Raw genomic sequence first — 18,471 nt, forward strand, 5'->3', positions numbered from 1 at the left:
TTTATATGTCTTCGTTGACTACTGATTCATACTTACCACTTCAAGCAGGTTCTAGATAATCGCTACAACAACAACAACTACCACTACTACAATATATAAATTTCCGGGTTTCCAGTTGGCTCACGGATTTTCATCCAGCCAAGGATGTTGTCAACTCGAAAGCATTGTTCAAAATTAGTTGTGTAATGTCTTCTACTGCTACAACAACAACAACAAAACAAGTTTTCCTCTTCAAATGAAACACGCTTTTTGGCTTCTTTCTTATCATTTTTATTTCTTTATTTTATTCAGTTTCAACTTGTTATACTTATAGCATTCCTTTTTGTATATGTATTTGTAACCAGTTAAAATGTTGTTGACAATTTTTTGTTTTTTTTTTGTAGGTTGTTTTGGTTTCTTTGTTTGTTGTTTTTTATGTGTGTAAGTAGCTGCGCTAAGTTGCTTCATTTCCTCAAAGTTCACCTCCTCCGCTCCACTTCATAAACGACGTGAGAATGTAAAAGTGTTAGCGGCAGTTATTAACTGCTTTTGTTGCTATTTCTTTTTGCTTTTTTGCATTTTACTTTTGCTTCATTGTTTGTTGGTTTGTTTAGCCACATTTGCCATACTTAAACTACCAATGCGAAATGCTGTTAAGAATAACTATTTTTTTTTTGTTTTTTCTTCGCAAATAAAATCAAGTTGTTGGTTTTGTATACACTTTTTTAGATATATATATATATATATGTAATGTATATATATATGTATATGTATTTACATTTATAAATACTTGTTGTTTGCATTTTTTTTTAAATTTATAGTTTAGATATATATATGTGCTATGTATGTAGTTTGTTTTAACTTGCTTATGCATTGACTAGTTAGGTTTTTATATTTTATATAATTTTTTTTAAATAATTTGTTAATAGTTTAATGTCAATGTTAATGATTTGCGCTAAGTAATTTGTTAGTGTGTGTATATATATATATATAAGTTTAGCAGTATTTTCATGCTTATTTTAAAACATTTTTTCTCTAATAATAATTGCACATTCATATAGGTATTTTGTATATATAATTGTATTCGTTAAGGATTTGTAGTAATTTATGCATATTTTCCTTTAAAGTGATTTTTTTATATATAAAGATGTTTAGTAAATTCTGTTTCTTATTGGCTTCAAATAATAAAAAAATAATAACTTCAGTGTCTGCTGAGCAAGTTTTATACATTTTCATTGATGGTGTAAATGGAAAAAAATAATGGTTTAACAGCATCAAACAACTTGCACTTTGTGGCAACATCAATCGCACGCATATATATAATTTGAATTTTATGTTTATATATTTATTTATATATATTTTTTTTATTTTAACACAAATTTTTTACTAATTTAGCTTTAAATAGAATACGCTAATTAATTTCAATTAATTATTTTAATATTTTGTTAAATAAAAATTTAATTTTTTGCAGTTTAGCATGCAAAAACAAAGTCTAAAAAAGAAAATTATTTATTTTTGCATGTTGCAAATTTAGTTTTCAATTTAAATTTCTTCAGGGGGCCAATTTTTTATTTTTATTTTCATTTCTGAAAATTTAAAGTTTTTTTTATTTTTTTTCATTTTTGAAAATTTCAAGTTTTTAATTTTTATTTTTTTATTTTATTTTTAGTGATAATATAATTTTTAATAGTGTATATTTTCGATTATATAAATATGTATGTATATTTGTTTGGTTGTTTCTCATTTTAATTTTACAGACACACTAAAGAAACACATAAATATATTTTTTCCTATAAATATACAGCTTAGTTATATTCAGTAAATATTATATTTTTGAATAACACTTTTAGAAATTAAGAAAAAAACGTTGGCTTAGGGAGGCCAAATTGCACAACAGTTCTTCATTCAAATACAATTTTTAGAAAACAAAAGTTTAGTTTTTATTTGAAAAAAAAAAATTAATAAGAGCTCTTAAGCAAAAAAAATATAGATTTATACTAATAAGTTAAACAAAAATATTTTTTATTTGAAAAAAAAAAAAAGTTAAAAGAACTCTTACACAAAAAAAATTATATTAATTTTATTATATATATTAAATTTTATTAATTATTTTTTATTTGAAAAAAATTTAAAAGAGCTCTTCAGCACAAAAAAAATTCTTTTACAAAAAATATTTTTAATTTAAAAAAAGTTAAAAGAGCTCTTGAACAAACAAAAAGAAAACAGATTTATAAAAATTATTTTATATTTGAAAAAAAATGTAAACATCACAATATTTGTTAATGCTTGAAGTATTCGAAAATTTTTTAATAAAAATTTAAACATCAAAATATTAGTTAAAAATATTATATAATATTGCATTATTAAATTAAATTTATAAATTAGAATGAAGTTTAAATTATTAATAAAAAAATTAAAAAAAATGTTTTTTTTTAATATTTAAATTGTATATTTGTTTAATACTTTAAACCTTTTAATTTTGTTTGAAATATTTGAAATTTTTTAAACAAATAGTTTTCACTAAAAAGATATATACATAAAAAAAATTAAATATAAAAATGTTTTTTAAAAATCAAATAATAATGCATTATTAAAAAAATGTTATTAACACTGAAGTTCAAATAATTTAAAAAAATTAGCAAAATTTATTTTTTAACATTTTAAATTATATTTTATTGTTTTAACATTTTAAATTATATTTTATTGTTTTAACATTTTAAATTTTATTTTATTGTTTTAACATTTTAAATTAAATTTTTTAGTTTAATAGAAGTAAAATAATTTATTATTTTCTAATTAAACTTAGTAAAATAATTTGTATAATATTTTTAAGATATAATACTATATAATTTAAAGAAAAGTTCTTTAATTTAAAATAAAATTTTTAATGATTTTTTTTTAAGTTTCGTTTTCAAAATAATAAATAAAAGTGGTTTCACATATAATTTTTTAGTAAGATTTTGTGAAAGAAAACCAACATTTTTTTTACACAATGCCGCATTGCACAACAGCTTTTCGTCAAATAAAAACATGTATAAGCAAATTTAAGTATTATTTAATTTATTAAATATTTTCATAAATATTTTTTGTTTAACATTAAATTGTATGGACACATAGTATGTTTGCATGTTTACAAGGTTAGGTTATAACAATATTGCGCACATTTTTTTTTCTGTGGGTACGTTAGTATGTATTAATATTAAATTAATATATATTTTTAATGGGTTAAAATTTGCTTCCATCGAAATTCATCTTCAGCGCCAGTGAGTTTTCCTGCCTTTGCCAATTACATAGTTTATTTGTTGTTGTTTTTGGTTTTTAGTTTTCAGCATTTAATTCTTGGCTTGTGCTTGCTGTGGTTGTTGTTGTTGTGTGGCAACTGGCGCCGGTTTTTCAACATTAATGGCATTTTGTGCAATGACCTTCTGTAAAGAGGAAAGTGCGAGGTTTAAATAAACTTGTTGATTTTAATTTAATAATAGTTTGAGATAAGGAATTTGTAATGTCTCAACTAAATATTGGCGAAATTTAGGAACTTTTTTTATTAAATTTAAATAATATTATTAAGGTGTGATTTATATATTTTCATGCCAGATTACTGGAAGGGCAACTGTAAAGTTTTTGAGACCTTTCTCTCTGTTTATGACGGCATTGGCAACGCTCAGAGGTCGACGACCTAGTGCGAGCTTTTATATTTCTAATATTTTGTTGTTCAAACCGCTGCACACGCTCCGTACTCGACGCTCAAGCGCGTACTTGGTAGGTTTTGAAATTTTGTTCAGCAAGCAGCTGCGAGCGCTCTTTACTCGAATCTCTGGCACGCGATTGCGATTCGAAGAGAATGACTTTCAAGACGATTTTCAGTCTTTTTGATACCCTCACCTGGGAACTATTTCCAGAGAGTTGAGACTCTTGCAAAAAATATAGCCTATGCTGCTCGGGGTGAATTTAGCTTTCCAATTGTGAAAGAATTTTTGAAATCGGCACAGTAGTTTTGAGTTTATTCGTTACAAACATACCTACAAATCTTTCCTCTTTATAATAGTAGTAGAGATATGCGTATGAATCCGTGGACTATAATTGCATGTCATATTTAAGCTGTTCAAGTATTATTTATCCGATCTAGATTACTAGACTACTGAAATATTGCTTTAATTTTTAGAATTCAGACTGAAACTGATTACAATTCGTCAATTCTTGGATGAATCGAACAGGCAATAGGTATAAATATACATATACAAATATACAGACAACATAGCCTTGTTTTGATGCCTATCGGCATTGAAAATAGTTTGACCTGGTTCATCCGTTTTAGATCAAAGAAACCACTTTTCGTTGGCAGTAACAATGCGGTTCAAAAATTAATCACTTATTTGACATTTGATAAGGGAATCACAGTCGTTAATGCGACGAAGTAATTTCGTTCTGTAGGAATATGAGGAACCCATATGTCAAGCTTCGAAATTAATCCTAGACTTTACATGTGCTTGTGAACGATCGCTTTAGATAAATTAAATTTTCAGCAATCTTTCGAGTTGTTCATCGACCAACGCCTTTATTTAATCCACATAAGATTCAAGAGTCCTTCCCGGACGTTTTGTATCCTCAAGATCGAAATTGCCGAAATGAAATTTTGCTAATCAATTTTGGCATTAGCGTTCGGGTGACAAATCTTCCGTGTACACATCACATCAAAAATTTTCGCCTTTCTTAAACTGCATTTTTATCCTTTTTTAATTTTTTTAGTAAAATATTAAATATGCCGTTCTTCCATCTTCGATAGTGCATCAAACAAAATGTTTAACAAGATTTTTTCCAAAAAGGTCTCAGGGTTTCAAATAAATAACGGTAAAGTGGTTAAGTCTGAAGTTGGCTGCGAATAAAATGCTTAGTGAATGGTTCAATGAAGAAGATAACAAGCGGTTGATATGTTTAATGAGCGATCTATACATTCTCTTGTATTTAATTCAACAGAAAGAGATAACCTTTTTGTTTTTTTTTTCTTTTAAATTTTCTGACAACAAACGAATATACAAAGTTTTGTTTTATTAAGGGGTTATGGTTAAGTGTTATGTGTTATATCTTAAAAATATTCTCTGAAAAAGTTGATCCGATAATTATTTTTTGAGTTATTCGACAAATAACAAAGAGCGTTGGGGCTAGCGACAGCTGCAATAAATCGATTTCTCGGGCTTAGTGTAAAACTTTAAATGCGTTTTTCTCAAAACTATGTTTTTTGAACTAGTGGCAGCTGAAACGCGAAAACCGCTCAGGCCTGAACAAAGGATTTTTTTTTGAAAAATTTAGGTTTTTACGACCGAAAATTTGGAAAAAATTTCCTGAGGCCGCCATTTTGTTAATTTTGAAAAAAAAAAAAACAAAAAAGCTACGATCAGGCGCAGGATTATGTATTTATACAAACATTTTTTCTTATCCAATTGATATTAGATGAATCTCCAAGAACTTATGATTGACACCGCAAGAACCTTTTTTGAAACTGGGTCAACACAAACAGCTATAACTTAGGAAATTATGTTATTTTTTCAAATTTTCGTGACTTCAAGTCGAAACATTGTGTAATAATGCCTTATTATTACTTTTGTAAAATAACATGATTTAATAGCAAAAAAAAAATTCTAAAAATTCTCATTTTTTCGTGTCTCTGACTACCCCTAACCCCTTAATGCCTTGACGAGTGGACTTGTGAATCATTCATATATTCGATATCTTGGAATCAATTTCAAACAAAATCAAAATATAGAGAATATAACCAAGTTCATTTGTTCATTAACATATGGTACTGTACAGAAGCTCAACTCCCTCACCGAACGTCCAATATTTCACATCTAATATTTTCTCTCAAGTAACCATATGTACTTACCTTCTGTTCGTTGGTATCACCAGCAGCGCTACGGCCAAATCTCAAACGGAGTGGCGATGGTTTGCGTACCTCACGTTGAAAGTCATCATTGTTGTGGTTTAGAGACATGAAATCACTGGACAAAGGTTCAGCATCATATTGACGGAGTGAGAGCAACATGTTGTGTAATTTTTCCGAAGTTAACAGTGAGTTGAAGAAGTCATCGGTTTGTTGCAGTTGTTCATGCTGAGGTGAGAAGAAGAAATGTATGGAATATAAGGTGGTTGTGCTATAAATGCTACGAGCAAAATATTTATAAATAAAACGGTTAAAATTGTTTTGAGAATATAAATGGAAATAATGTAACTAAAAAAATTTAGTCTCTGCTTTTGAATATATAGGTATGATACCGCAGTATAATGGAAGAAACTATACAAAATTCTGTGAAGATATAGGCAATAAAATAATAATACTTTCAGATAATTAGCGATATTAAAATTCAATTAAATTAAAATTTGATTCGAGCTTTAAGCTTATAGGCTTCTTTATATGTAATACTGTATAGGTAAACCAACTTTGACGAAAATATTTCAGAACGACTGACCCTATTACAAATGATATTTCACTCACTCCCATGCCACTTACCTCCAATTCATCATCGATATTATTCTGTACTCTTGGCAGACTGCGACCAAAACGCAAGCGCTGTGGCTTACGTACCATACGTTCGAAACCAGCATCATACATATCTTCTGGGTACTCATCACCATAATAGGCAGCCGCTTCTTCGGCATCAGTTATGCCACCATTGTTGCTTGCACCGGCCAAATCGTTCATGACAGCATCAAATTCGCTATGCAGTGGCATGCTGGGATCGCTGCGACGACCGAAACGTAAACGCAATGATGGTGAACGTATTGGCTTCTGATTTACATCACCAAACCAACGTTTCTCGGCGGGCAAATACATATCCGGATCGCTGCGACGACCGAAACGTAGTCGCAAAGAAGGTGACCGTTGAGCTTTGCGTTCAACCTGATGATTGGGGAAAACGATTGGACCGGCATATTCGCGTTGCAGCAAGCTATTGTATAAGTTGGCAAGCGCGGCTGGAAAATGAAGTGAATATATGTTATATAAGTATGTGTGTGATATAGTGTAAGGCAGTAATTGCGTATACGCACTGTTGTCCGGCACATCAGCGGCACTTTGTTGCCACAGCATAACGCTAATGCAGACAAAGAGAAATGAGCTCACTAAGTGGTTTGACTTGAACATTTTGAATGCTGTTTTGGTTTTTTGTTGCAGTTGTTGCTTTGTTTTGTTTTTCCTGAAACTTTTCCCCTTCAGTTCAAATGCTGTTTAGATTAGCTGTAAGTAGAGGAAAAGTAGAAGGCAAATCAATAGCTGCTTAAGCGCACAAATATTCGTATATTTTAAGTTTTCTCAAATCACAAAGTTTAAGTGAAAAGTTTACAGTGCCTAATATGTATTTAAATACATGTGGTTGGCAGACGAAAGTCATAAATATTGCGTATATTAATTAATGCAGTGTAGTAAGTGGTGATTTTTAAATCCACCAAATAAAGAAAGGTTATTTTAGACGATAATATAAATGTAAAGAATCATTTTGACAGCTGGTTTTAAAGGAAATTTCTTAAAGAGATATTTTATATATACAAAAAACGAAAACTAAAAAAAATCGGCTTTATGATTTCATCATCATTGATTATTATTATGTATACCAAAGAAAGTCTACAACTAACCACAGATATATACGTAAGTCTCATTGAATCTAGTTCAATAAATATTGAGATGAAAATATATTATATTTGTGGCAATGCTTCAATGAAAAACAGTTTCCTTCAGATCTCCATCATATCCATCGCGTGGATCATCCCTAAACTAAACAAGTAAGGAAAAGTTAAGTTCGGGTGCAACCGAACATTTTATACTCTCGCAATTTATTGATGTAATTTTATAGAGATAACACAATTCGACCCATATATTCTGATTAAAGTTCAATAGAATAACGAAAATCATCATAAATAGTATATGTGGACTGAGGTAATTCCTGAACCGTTTTCACCACCAAGATATAATATATCGAAGACTATACGCCCACTTAATTTTATATTATCTATAATTAGGTATATGGGATCTGGGGGAAGTTATGACCCGATTTTAACCACTTTTGATACATAGACAAAATGTGATAAGAAAAAAATTCAGAGGGAATGAATTACATTAATTATATATAATATCTGATTATAATTATATCAGAGAGATTTAACTATATTTTCGGTGAAAAATTATTCTTAGGCACCGAGTTCTTCATGTTCGATATCAGGGGCCTTGAAAAGTCATGGTCCGATTTTGACAATTTTTCCACAAGTGATGTCACATCTCACAGTATTTGTGTAAATTTTTATTCCGATATCTTCATTGCTTCTTAATGTATATATTATAAAGTGAACGAATCCGAAGAATTCAAAATTGAGTTATATAGGAAGTAGGCGTGGTTGTGAACCGACTTAGCCCATATTCCACCTGTGTCATCAGGGTGTCAAGAAAGTGTTATATACAGAATTTCATTGAAATCGAACGAGTAGTTCTTGAGATATGATTTTTGACCCATAAGTGGGCGACGCCACTCCCTTATGTGAAATTTAGTGTTTCTGACGTTTTTCGTTATTGAGTTAAACCACTTCTAGTAATTTTCAACCTAGCATTTGTATGGGAAGTTGACGTGGTTATTATCCGATTTCTTTCGTTTTTGGACTGTATAAGGAAATGGCTAAAAGAAACGACTGCAGAAAGTTTGGTTTATATAGTTTTTATGGTTTGCAAGGTATAGACATAAACCTATTTGGGGAGGGGTCACGTCCACATTTCAAAAATAATTACTTCCAAATGTGCCCCTCCTTAATGCGATCCTATGTTCTAAATTTTCGTTTTCATATCTTTATTTATGGCTTAGTTATGGCACTGTATAGGTTTTCGGTTTCCGCCATTTTGTGGGCGTGGCAGTGGACCGATTTTGCCCATTTTCTAAAGCAACCTCCTCAGGGTGCCAAGGAATATGTGTTCCAAGTTTCATTAAGATATCTTAATTTTTACTCAAGTTATCGCTTGCACGGACAGACGGACAGAGGGACGAACGGACATCCGGATTTCAAATCCACTCGTCATACTGATCATTTATATATATATAACCCCATATCTAACTCTTTTATTTCTGGGTGACACAAACAACCGTTATGTGAACAAAACTATAATACTCTGTGCAACATGTTGCGAGAGTATAAAAATATTAATTAGAACTTCAGAACTAATTTGATGATCATTTATTAAGATCTCAATTATCGTTTTATTTTCATTAATTTTTTAATAGCTAATCGACAAAATTTAGTCAGCTTTGATAGTGAAACTAGAGCATTGTGGAAAATAATATGTTTTTATTTAATTAAAGCTGTTTTTTTAATTTTACTCGACCGCTCCTCCACTACCTAGCTTTTGGTGCTGAGATCTCTCTATCAATCTTACACTCTTAAAGTAGCCCTATACTTTTACGGTGCTTTAAGGTTATCTATACTTTTGGAAATAGGAAAAAGTCATACGGAGACATGTTTGGCGTATATGAAGGCTGGGGCTTCGTTACTGCCAAAAATTTACGAACAAGCAACGAAGCGTGAGCTTTTACCAACGATCGATATGCGATCGGCATTTTTGGTGAGGAGTTTACATCATGTACCAAATTTCCATCTACCAATGCTTGCTCAATCCCAACAAAATCAATACATTTCAAAATCAGATGGTTGCTGTTCCGTGACGAATGGTTTAGTAACAAAAACGTCAAGCGAAAACGATCGTAGTCGACTGGTGAGACGGCGCAAAAAGTGAGCAAACAAAGTGGGTTTGTCAAAGAATAATTAACTTTGAGCTTCCTCGCTAGGGCGAACATAATTGAAAATGGGACTGTATGAAGGAAGCAATTGACCAACGGAAGAGTAATTGTTTTCTAGGTCCAGGTATCTATAGTGACTTATGTTCTTTTGCAACCTCCTTTTAGTTCAGGTGTGGCACCCAGTTTCTGTTTACAGCGAATGATGTTGCTTGTAAAAAATTCACCTCAAGAGAAACCTTTAAAAATCGGCTTTACAGCTGTTTACCAATAGCAACGAGAGTTTTCTTGATAGTAGTACTATTATGAAATTATCTTCTAAATATCAAGAAGTTGTCGAATAAAACTAAATCAGACCATGAATGTTGTATTAAATTTGAAGTAAAAATAATAAATTTCTTTATACTATACTTGATATTATTATCGCGAGAAAATATATGTTCAGTCAAATGTGAATCAAACTGTGTTTTATAAGGTGAACATAAGATAAATTATAAATTTAAATATATAAATTTAAGTTTAAAGAAATCAAAAAAAGTAAACATTGATATAAGGGGAAAGAATTGATTGAAATATTTTTTGTCTTATTAAATAGTGAAACAGGTTCAAAATATTATCCAAAAGTAATGAACGAAGGTTTTTTTATTTTTATTACAACTATAAAAAAATGACTCGGATAAAACAAAAATTTTTTTTTAATAAAAATGGAAGTTTGGACAAATAATTGACAATATTGTAATAATAATTATTGTTTTTTTAAGCTGTATGATCTCAATATCACAGGAAGAGCATTTTCCATTGTGATTTTTTATTGTTCATCTTACGTTGTATTATATTTTCATCCATTTTAAATGTATCATTATTGTAATATTCATTTATTATTATTCATTATCAGTATCATTATTGATATTGTTATTATTGATATTATTTTTATACAATAAAAACCTTCTTTTTTCATTCCATTTTAACTTTCTCCATTAAAATCAACATTTTGTAACACTTCATGCTTGCATAAGCTTTTTTATCCTCCTCCTCTTTAGCATAATTATGCAAAAACACAACTACTTAACACAAATGCATATTTTCGAGTCGTGTCAGCAAACAAATGAAATGCGCATAAAAAGTGTATATATATATTTATAAATATAAAAATTAAAAATCAAAAAAAAAAATTCGGCGCGTCGACAACCATTTGACATTTGGCCGACTCGACACATGCGACATTAACGCTATAAAATACGCGATATACTCGCATACAAGGCTGTGTTTAAGAGGCACTCAGATAAACATAAACTTAACCACACACATATATATATATATATATATACATATTGTAATATGTGAAAGTTTTCTACATTATATATGTATTAATTCATGTGTATGTGTGTGTGTGCGTGTTTGTTTCACATTATACCAGTTGCTTTGCAGCACTTCCGCTACGCTGTTTATTTCAATGTTTACACAATCCAAATTGCATGCAAATTTTATGTTCACTTTTGGTTTCGTGAAGTGTTGACACCATTTACGCTCTAACGCCAAAATGTATGCTACATATTCATGCTCACATACTCATATCCGCTTAAATATTTAACTGCAATGAAGCAAATTTTGCAATATTTAAAACGGCAAGACATGCTATTGGTGTTTGTGTAACTATGTAAAAACTCATTCAAGTGTTGCGATAAAAGTTTTCCCGAGTAGAGCGGTTACTTTATAAAGCTGAAGTTGTATTCAGATGTAATGTTGTTTATTTATAATTGTATTTAGTTGCCGAACAATATCAAAAGATTTATTTCAAATAGCGATGAGTTTTTTTTTTACTTAAGACCCTGCATCTATTAAAAGTGACCTATTTTGGGCCAAACACCATATCTCAGGAACTACTCGACCAAATGTTACGAAGTTTGGTACATAATATTTTCCTGAGACCCTAATGTTATTTTCTTTTCAAACCGATTTGTTCACTTTACAATATATAAATTAAGAACCCATGCATATAACGGAACAAAACTTAGTATAAATACTTCATTGGTGTTTTGGAATCGGTTGGTGAAATTGTCGAAATCGAACTATTACTTTTATAAATTTTAAGGCCCCAGATATCGAACATGAGAACCTAAGTGTCAATAGATAATTTTTTACCGAATATGTCGGAAAAATAATAATCCTTGGAAAAAGGTAAGTAATAAAGATTGAAAGAGAAATTCGATTATTTTTTCCATTCTCTGAGAATATACTGTCAAAGTCTAATCACTGTTGTCATACTAAGTGAGTCCCAGATTAACTCCTTCAATTAAGTAAAAAGTATTTTGAATACAGATTAAAAATTAGAATCAAATGAAAACAAGACTACCTCAAATTTAGCTAACGTGCCAGCATACTGTAATACAAATTATATAATAGGTTATATTAAGAACTCAAACTATTTAGAATGAATTCGAACTTCTTCACAATAAATTAGAGCCACGACCGTAACTCTATGAATATTAAGATCTCTTCTTATGAGATAATAGTAAAAAAAGAGCCTATCTATCGAGAAGTCTTTCTTACAATATCAATACCTCCATGGGCAAGCGTAAGAAGAATACTTCCTTGCCAATAAAACTTGCAGCTGTGGGTGATGAGGAGGAATTAGTTTTATTGGGGTCTAACTTCGGAATAAGCAGTTCAAAGGAGTTAAATCATAAATAAAAGTTGGTTTAGTTTGCTGAAAGAAGATTTCACTTCCAACTGATTACTAAGTCAGTATGATAAATATATGTATGTATAGTGGATAATGAGATGCGGTACTCGAAGTTTTAGTACGCCTTCGCTTGATGAGTAAAAGAAAACAATTTCAATTACTCTTGGTTTCGAGGGAATTGCGGCTATTTATGAGCTTCGCCTTAAGTCCGGTTCCTGCATGTGTAAGTTTACTAGAGGTTAAGCCAAACTCTTAAATACGAAAAAACACGAAGATCGAGTCCTTTATAGTTTAATACAATAATTTATATTAAATAATGTATATTAAAAAAGTATAGCGAAGTTCTTCATAGCTTTGGGAAATCATCAACTGCCTTCCTAAATAAGTATTTCATTCTTTGAAAATTGCATGAAGTTTGAAAACAAAAAATTTCGAATTACTTTTTCTCTGCAACTCACTGAATAAGAAATTCACATGGAATTATTAACATCAACATTTGTTTGTGTGGCAGTCCCGTACAAATATAGGAAAGTGATACGTATGGAGTTCAACTATTCATGAGAGGAAAGAATGACATAGCTGAAGCTGAATACTTTTTAACTTTTTAAATAAATAATAAATGTGTTGATATGCTTCAAGCCAAATTAAATGAATTCATAACAAAGAGGTGAGATGACTAGCGGATGTTGGGTGTAAAGTTAGAAAACAAAGAGAAGAAAAAGTAAAAAAAGCACCAAAGTAAATAACACTGAAGAGCGTGAAGGTGTTGAAGTTAACGTTGACCAAGTTTGTGGATTATGGAATAAGAAGGTTGTTCGATAAAACGTTGAATTTTGAAAATTTTGCATCTTTTTGTTTTATTAAGTTTTTTTTTTAATTTTTATAAATTTCATTTACTTGATTTGCAAAAAACTACTATATATATGCAAGACCGCAACTTTACATACTCTCGCAAATTCTACAAACGTCAAGCAGTCACATACCAGTTACATCACTTAAGTATTTGGATTTTCATTTGCATTTCATGCTTACTTATTCTTGTTCCGACATTAAGCACAATTTGCACAAGTCAACTCAACCCCAATGAATTGACAGACGAGTTGCACGTACTTGCTGCATAAATGCAAATGCATGCGAAGACAATCAAAATCAATTCTACGAATTTCCATCCACCCTAAAAACGCTAGAGTACCTCATTGCAATTCACTTCAGATATTATCATAACTGTCTTCTTAGCTCATTTTGTCACAAAATCAATTGTGACTAAGTGTATTTAAGACAAGGTGTAAGAAAACGTGAATGTCTTCAAAATGATTGAAAAGCGTGTAGAATGCAAGATGACTGTGTGCGTAGGTGGGTTGTGTACATTGTCATATCTGATTTGAATGCGTGTAAATGCTATTTTGCTTCTGAAATGAATGAAAGACAAATGCGTTGCATTACACAACGAGAAAATGTTTTGGACGAATGCTGACTTTAAAGGAATCACTAAAAATTATAATTCGTTCTCTAAGAGCTCCTCAGCGGTTATCCGCTTTCTTATTATTTTCTGTTCAAGCGTTCGCAAAGCTGAGGTTGAAGCATCTCGGTAGCTATACATACCTCTGGCGAACCAAGCGAAATTGCTGGAATGGACATTAGCCGGCTCATACGATTTGTGATTGGCTCAAAGAGCTTCGACGATGCATAAGGATACTCTTTCAATTATTAAACATTGGATAATCTCAAGCTCTTCTTCGAAGCCTCTGTTAAGTATTAGTATTTGAGATGAAGTCGAAAATTATCATTCTGTGTTTATTCTGAGAAGAAGAAAATAAATCTAGCGGCTCTAAGAATATTAAACTGAGATTTTCCAGAAATGTTGTTGGACACATTATCTCTCAAACTTTTCAAAAATTCCAAAAGGCGAACCAATTTGACGAACACAATTTAAAACAAGTAAGGAAGGGCTAAGTTCGGGTGTAACCGAACATTTTATACTCTCGCAATTTATTTATTTAACTTTATTTTATTATATAATACACAATTTGACCCACATATTCGTCATATATATTGTATAAAGTCCATTGAAAGTTGGAAACCATAATATTAGGTTAGAAGCACCGAGGCCCTCGTGTTCGATATATGGGGCCTTTAAAACCTATGGTCCGATTTCGGCGATTTTTAGAATGGGGCTGCCACAATATAAACATAGTATTTGTGCAAAGCTCTGCACCGATATCTTCACTAGTACTTACTTTATATATTGTAAAGTTAACGATTCAGATCGTCTTCAAAGATCTGGTATATAGAAAGTAGGCGCGGTTGTGAAGCGATTTGGCCTATTTTCACAACATATCATTGGGATGTAAGGAAACTATTACAAGCCAAGTTTCATTGAAATCGGTCGAGTAGTTCCTGAGATATGGTTTTTGACCCATAAGTGGGCGACATTTTGTGGGCGTGGCAGTGGTCCGATTTTGCTCATTTTCGAAAGCAGCCTTCCTATGGTGCCAAGAAATAAGTGTGCCAAGTTTCACAGATATCTTAATTTTTACTCAAGTTACAGCTTGCACAGACGGACGGACAGACAGACAGACATTCGGATTTGAACTCCACTCTTCACCCTGATCACTTTGGTATATATAACCCTACATCTAACTCGTTTAGTTTTGGGTGTTACAAACAACCGTTATGTGAACAAAACTATAATACTCTCTTTAGCAACATTTGTTGCGAGAGTATAAATATGTTGAATTTTTTAAAAGTGAAGCCAAATTCTTAATCAGCTACCCCGAAAGCCTCCGAGTAACGAGTTTCAAGTGGATCCGATGTTTTTTCAAAACTGATTCCGCCATAATGTATCAGCCAATTTGAATTTTGAAAAATCGACGGCTGATTCGTAATCTGTAACCCCGAAAACTCTTGACCAAGTTTCACGAAACCCTGTTCGCCATGTTGGTTTTTTGAGGTTATGTTAAAGCCCTAATCTGATGGGGTCAAATGACCTAAGATTCGGAGTCAGCGATTTCAAAAACATAGGATAGCAAGACCCCCAGTTCAAACATTTTTTAGTTGGGCTAGGTAATTGTTGTGGAAATATTCGGAAACGAGAAAATGGAACTAAGTCATATAAAAGTCTTAAACAAATGAAGATTTAAGGTTTTAATCAATGGTTAAATATTGATTAAGACATAGAGCTGTTTTGAGATAGTTTATTATACATTCCAGATGGACCCAATGGGCTTCTTGATACATGAGGACATCTGGATCAATACCCAAGAGTCATACACCTTACAAAATATCGGTAATTCATGAACTCTGTCGCGGGGAAATAACTTCCATTTCATTATAAACTATAAACTGGGAAATAGGAACCACAACGAAAATAGCTCAAAGTATTGACTGCGATGAGATTATCATATGGGGATATCAAAATATATTTCAGAACAGATCATCTATCTTTGAAGTGTATTGATCTCTCTGAACCCGTTTACTAAGCATTAAGTATCATCCACATTTTCTCTAAAATTGTAGACTATGTATGCCTTGGCCGATTCCGGGCGAGTGTTACGTACTCAACGCAATAAAAAAATTAGGTTTACAGAATTTTTTTTCATCTACCTTTCCCACAGTGTACTAACTGCAAACTCATCTAACCATTCCACTAAATCCAATGCGACATGCACACCTAAACGGCATGACACGTCTCCACAATCAAGTTACGTGCATCCTTTCTTACTTGACTTTATTCTCTTTGGTTTTTACAAGCTTCCTTAAAACTTCTTAATTTTTGCACTTCCTCAGAAAAACGCTTATGCACTCGAAATAACACAAGGCATACATATGTATGTATATATGTAAACTCGCACCGTAAACGCTCGCTGCAAGCGATGGTTGGCATGTACGGCCAACAGTTGCGACGTGTTTTACCAGCGGCTACAACACTTATACACAAGCTACTCCAGAGAATACTGAAATGCTACTTGAATATGCACTGCGCTGCAGCCAAAGACACAACTTGAATGAAAGTTGCAACGCTGTAAGCATGACCAAGAGCTGTATGAAGAAGCGACAGAGTGACTTGGGTGTATGCATGATGCTTTGCTGCTGGCGGCATAAATGAAGTGAAATGAAGTTAGTCAAGAATTGTAGTTAAATTATATACAGAATATGTGAGCATATCGCTATTTCTGTGTGAATGTGTGTGTGTTTGTATGGAAGTGAATGAGGCATTTAAGGCATGTTAAGTAGACAAGCGCGTACTTCTCACATTCCATTGAATGCATTGTAACGATAAGTATGCGCATAAGTTCGTTCTGATAAAGCACATACGAGTACATTTTCATTGTTCTGCTTTTCCGCCTTCGATTGTTTCGTTTTTTATCCACAGCAAACGACTCTTGTTCATGCAGCAGTTACCTACTTCCTTATGTACAGGCCATCTTTATATTTGTGGAAATATTCATTTTACTAGGGGTGCTCTAGGAAATCAATGGCGAATATTTGCATTTTGAGTATATTGAGGTCGCTATATTACTTTTAAAACCTATTTGTTGTAGATTTATTCATCTATAATTTAATGTTTAGTAAACCGGTTCGAAGGAAGTATATACAAAAACTAAGGTTGCAGTCCGGCCTTCGGCGGTCGATTGAATTTTATTGTGCTGCAGTGAAAATACTTAGACCGTTCGACGAATCTATAGATCAATAGATCGCTAGCTGCTGTCTAGAACAACAATATGTATAATTTACAAAGTTCCGTTTGATATAACGGATCTGGTGCTGGTAGTACGATGGATCAGTAGTCGATACAATTTGAATTCATCACCTAGCATCCATGATCTTGTTAAACCTAGAACCTAACCTCTCCCAATTAAGTTAGGATCGGTTAGAAAATTTTCTGACTGAAGTTTGTAGGAAAATGTTTATTTTAGTGGGTATTCAATTTAAGATTCCACAGCGTTATATTGTCAAGGATGTGCAATTCGGAATTTATACTTCATAACGGTGTTGCATATATAAATTAAATAAGGCTATTATATGGTTTTTGCATGTCATTCAATATAACTGCTTGAGACAACAAAGCGAAAAGTCACAGAAGGAAACAGTGAAATTGTGAAAATGAAATTTATTCGAATGTGTATTTACCGAAATGAAAACTCTTAAATACTAATCAGAAATTAATGAAAATTATGAACTTTAGTGAGGCCGCATTATCTCTTAAAATTCGCCACAAGCGTTGGTATTCTAAAGGATTACTACTTCTAATGGACTATGTGAAGGCACTCCATCTGGTACGCATAGGGTCTATAACACTAACTTAACTTAATCTTTATATTCTAAGCGAAAATTAAATATGGGGAGAAGTTTTAAGGAGTTTTCAACAGTTTAGAAAAGTAAGAAATTCCTGATGGAGTTCTAATTACTATTATAAACAAAATGAAGTATGATCATATTGATGTTAATAATAATATAAAATTGTACAAAGTTGCTAAAACAGCTCAACTAAAGTCGAATTTGTTCATTTTTAAAAAAAATTTTTCATTAGTGGCAGTGTTCGTATTCAAATTTCGTCTTTGACGTTTTGTTCGAGCAAATAGAAATTATTCTATCTTATTAATATTCGAGATTGGATGCCAATGTGAGTGAAAACATATTTACTTGGTTCTACAAATAATGTTCCCAAGAAATTTTCGTACTCGTTAGTGGTCCAATGTAATTATTGCTCGACTGTGGATGGCTGTCTTTATTTATGGCTTGCTTAAATTTCAATTGAAAGTTGAAGTTTAGGGTATTAATGTTTGCTGAAAAAGTTGAAACTGTGATTTAGAATCTACTTTTAATGATCTATAACGACTCGCACTCACACTTTTGGTACAATTTATATGGGTTTTCAAATGCCGTCTTTATGTCTATATTTTTTCTATAAGAAAACTGTGAACGTCAAACACTAGAAAAATACGATTACCGCTTCGAAGGGTGCAGAAAAAATATTTGGAGCATACATTTTGATTAATATTAGTTTGGCCTCCATTAACATTGGAACAAAGTTATCACTGCCCA

At 31.6% G+C, this 18,471-nt stretch overlaps 1 protein-coding gene across 2 annotated transcripts in view; it reads right to left on the reverse strand.

The window, feature by feature from the left end:
• Positions 1-2,892: 2,892 nt before the first annotated feature.
• The window catches only part of LOC105217309 (short neuropeptide F), a 168,259-nt gene continuing 152,680 nt past the window's right edge, over positions 2,893-18,471 (reverse strand). For both annotated transcript variants that reach the window (XM_054226488.1, XM_054226489.1), the window contains exons 4-7: positions 7,024-7,210; positions 6,485-6,948; positions 5,861-6,085; positions 2,893-3,404 (exon numbers count right to left, since the gene is read on the reverse strand). In XM_054226488.1, the coding sequence (XP_054082463.1) occupies positions 3,312-3,404; positions 5,861-6,085; positions 6,485-6,948; positions 7,024-7,117 (876 nt within the window). In that variant the 5' untranslated portion in view covers positions 7,118-7,210 and the 3' untranslated portion in view covers positions 2,893-3,311. The remainder of the gene's footprint in view (positions 3,405-5,860; positions 6,086-6,484; positions 6,949-7,023; positions 7,211-18,471) is intronic.

The sequence above is a fragment of the Zeugodacus cucurbitae genome, chromosome 3 (assembly GCF_028554725.1).
Source record: "Zeugodacus cucurbitae isolate PBARC_wt_2022May chromosome 3, idZeuCucr1.2, whole genome shotgun sequence".
Taxonomy (NCBI): domain Eukaryota; kingdom Metazoa; phylum Arthropoda; class Insecta; order Diptera; family Tephritidae; genus Zeugodacus; species Zeugodacus cucurbitae.